Source organism: Cyclopterus lumpus, chromosome 16, assembly GCF_009769545.1.
Source record: "Cyclopterus lumpus isolate fCycLum1 chromosome 16, fCycLum1.pri, whole genome shotgun sequence".
Lineage (NCBI taxonomy): Eukaryota > Metazoa > Chordata > Actinopteri > Perciformes > Cyclopteridae > Cyclopterus > Cyclopterus lumpus.
Genome location: NC_046981.1, coordinates 1,222,501 through 1,225,000, shown reverse-complemented (window position 1 = coordinate 1,225,000; position 2,500 = coordinate 1,222,501). Strand labels below are relative to the sequence as shown.

Sequence of the window (2,500 nt, the reverse complement as noted above, 5' to 3'; positions counted from 1 at the left end):
TCACCTTTTCAGGACTCCTCTGATGGTCTTTCTGACTCCGCCCCTCTTCACCTGGACTATGACATCACTTTTCATCAGGTTAACTGGAGGTGTCCTGGAGACCAAACAAATAGTTCTTGAAGCTCCAACTAACTAACTGATCGACTAACCAACTGACCAACTTACCGACTAACTGACCAACTAACTGACCAACTGACCGACTAACTGACCAACTAACTAACTGACCAACTGACCGACTAACTGACTAACTGACCGACTAACTGACCGACTAACTGACCAACTAACTAACTGACCGACTAACTGACTAACTGACCAACTGACCAACTGACCGACTAACTGACTAACTGACCAACTAACTAACTGACCGACTAACTAACTAACTAACTAACCACCCAACAGCAGCAGGTGTCGGCAGCTGGACTCTGATGGCTCCTCACAGCAGTGGGTTCAGTCGGTTCTTGTTGTCATTAAGTGTTGAAGCTAACTCGTAGCTAACGCTAGCAGCTAACTCGTAGCTAACACTAGCAGCTAACTCGTAGCTAACGCTAGCAGCTAACTCGTAGCTAACGCTAGCAGCTAACTCGTAGCTAACGCTAGCAGCTTTGTGCCCTTCAGCTCTGGAGAGGCTCAGTTTGAGCCTCCTGCCCCCGGCCGTCCATCGATTCCTCTTCGGCCAATCAGAAGGGTTCCTGGTGGCTCACCTGGTCGTCAGGGCGCTGTTTGGAGCAGTAAGCGGTACAGGTGAGAAGGACAGGAGGAGGAGCCACTGAGAGGAAGCTTTTCATACTTCATATCTAACTCAGCTGTTCTGTCCAGCACAAAGGATTGATCGATCAGTTTGAGTATCGATGATGACATCAGTGTGTTGAACCCTTCGTGTGCTTCCTGTCCCTCAGTTCTGTTCCTAGGAGTCTCTCACAGCCTCCCGCTGACCTTTGACCTGAAGCTGTTGGCAGCAGCTTGTTTCATCGGTGAGGAGAGCGAACACCAAACATCATTTAATTCAACATCCGTCTGAATCCAACCTGTCGGCTCACCTGCTCCAGCTGTCTGTGCCGTGGGCGGAGCTTTGTCCTCCTCCTGCAGGTGTTCGGTCCTCCTGATGTTTCCCAGCATGCTCGGCTCCCGCGGCCGAGCGTACCTGATGCTCTTCATCCTGTCGGTGCTCTACAGAGGTGAACACACACACACACACACGCACGCGCACGTGCACACAGGCGCACACACACACACACACACACAGAAATCGTGCTAATTTAATAAATAATTCTCCATAAAAGTTGTTAAATCATGTTTTTGTTAAACCGTCTTTAACTTTAATTTTACCATCATCATCACCATCATTTTTTAGATCACTATACATATTTAGATTGCAATATAATAATAAGACAGAGATACACAGATTGACTAAATCTCAAAATAGTTGTTTTTTTCTTTTTTTCGAGGGATCAATAATCATCATAATTTAAAGCCATTACTACATATTTAACCAATATATCATTATATTATTATATATTTAACTTTAATCGCGTTTAACATAATATTTACTGTTTTGATGTGTGTTTTCTGTCACTAAATCAAACTGTATTGCATCATAATGATAATCAGATTATTATTATTTGATTACATTGGATTATTATATAAATGAGTCACATTGAATACATTTATATCACGTCATGATTAAGCGTCTTCGAGTGTCTAGAAAAGTATTATTAGTATTATTATTATTAATATGATTTATTATATTTTTTAATATTGCATTCATTAATGTGTAATATAAAGCCATGTTGTCCCATAATACATAATGCCTGGTGATATTTGTATTTCGCCCTCGGGGTCTCAGGTCCCGTCTCCAACATCCAACGTAACGTGGAGACGGCGGCGCTGAGTCTGAGCTGCAACCTGGACCTGCAGGTCCGTCACGGCCGCTTGTTGTGGAGAGAAGCCGTCAAGCCGTTTGTCCTCATCACGCGGCAGCTGATGGTGAGTGCTAACCGCTAGCTCACGCTGCTAACAGCTAGGTTAGCTCACGCTGCTATCAGCTAGGCTAGCTCACGCTGTTATCAGATAGGCTAGGTCACGCTGCTAACAGCTAGTATAGCTCACGCTGCTATCTGCTAGGCTAACTTACGCTGCTAACAGCTAGTATAGCTCATGCTGCTATCGGCTAGGCTAGCTCATGCTGTTAACCGCTAGGCTAGGTCAAGCTGATATCAGTTAGACTAGCTGTTATCAGCTAGGTTAGCTCATGCTGCTAACAGCTAGGCTAGCTCACGCTAACATGAAATAATGTCCCATCTTAGCTTAGTGTGTTAGCATGCTAAGCTAATACATAATTAGCAGGAAACAATTAGTTCTGAAAGTGTTTGGTAATTTTCACACTTTATTTATTGTTTTAATATCTGGTTATGTCTCCGTATACACATGTTTAAATTTATTACTTTTCATTACTTATTTACATTCACTACTTCCTGTTTACATTACAGTTAGGGTTGAAGGG

At 43.4% G+C, this 2,500-nt stretch overlaps 2 protein-coding genes across 2 annotated transcripts in view; one reads left to right on the top strand and one right to left on the bottom strand.

Annotated features, from left to right (window-relative positions):
• dcst2 (DC-STAMP domain containing 2) overlaps positions 1 to 1,022 on the bottom strand; it is a 19,690-nt gene extending 18,668 nt beyond the window's left edge. Inside the window, exons 1-2 of the mRNA XM_034554511.1 lie at positions 702 to 1,022; positions 5 to 94 (exon numbers count right to left, since the gene is read on the bottom strand). Of these exons, the coding sequence (XP_034410402.1) occupies positions 5 to 75 (71 nt within the window). The 5' untranslated portion in view covers positions 76 to 94; positions 702 to 1,022. The remainder of the gene's footprint in view (positions 1 to 4; positions 95 to 701) is intronic.
• The window catches only part of dcst1 (DC-STAMP domain containing 1), a 7,412-nt gene continuing 5,337 nt past the window's right edge, over positions 426 to 2,500 (top strand). Inside the window, exons 1-5 of the mRNA XM_034554249.1 lie at positions 426 to 441; positions 616 to 741; positions 897 to 971; positions 1,047 to 1,175; positions 1,844 to 1,983. Coding sequence (XP_034410140.1) covers positions 426 to 441; positions 616 to 741; positions 897 to 971; positions 1,047 to 1,175; positions 1,844 to 1,983 — 486 coding nt within the window. The remainder of the gene's footprint in view (positions 442 to 615; positions 742 to 896; positions 972 to 1,046; positions 1,176 to 1,843; positions 1,984 to 2,500) is intronic.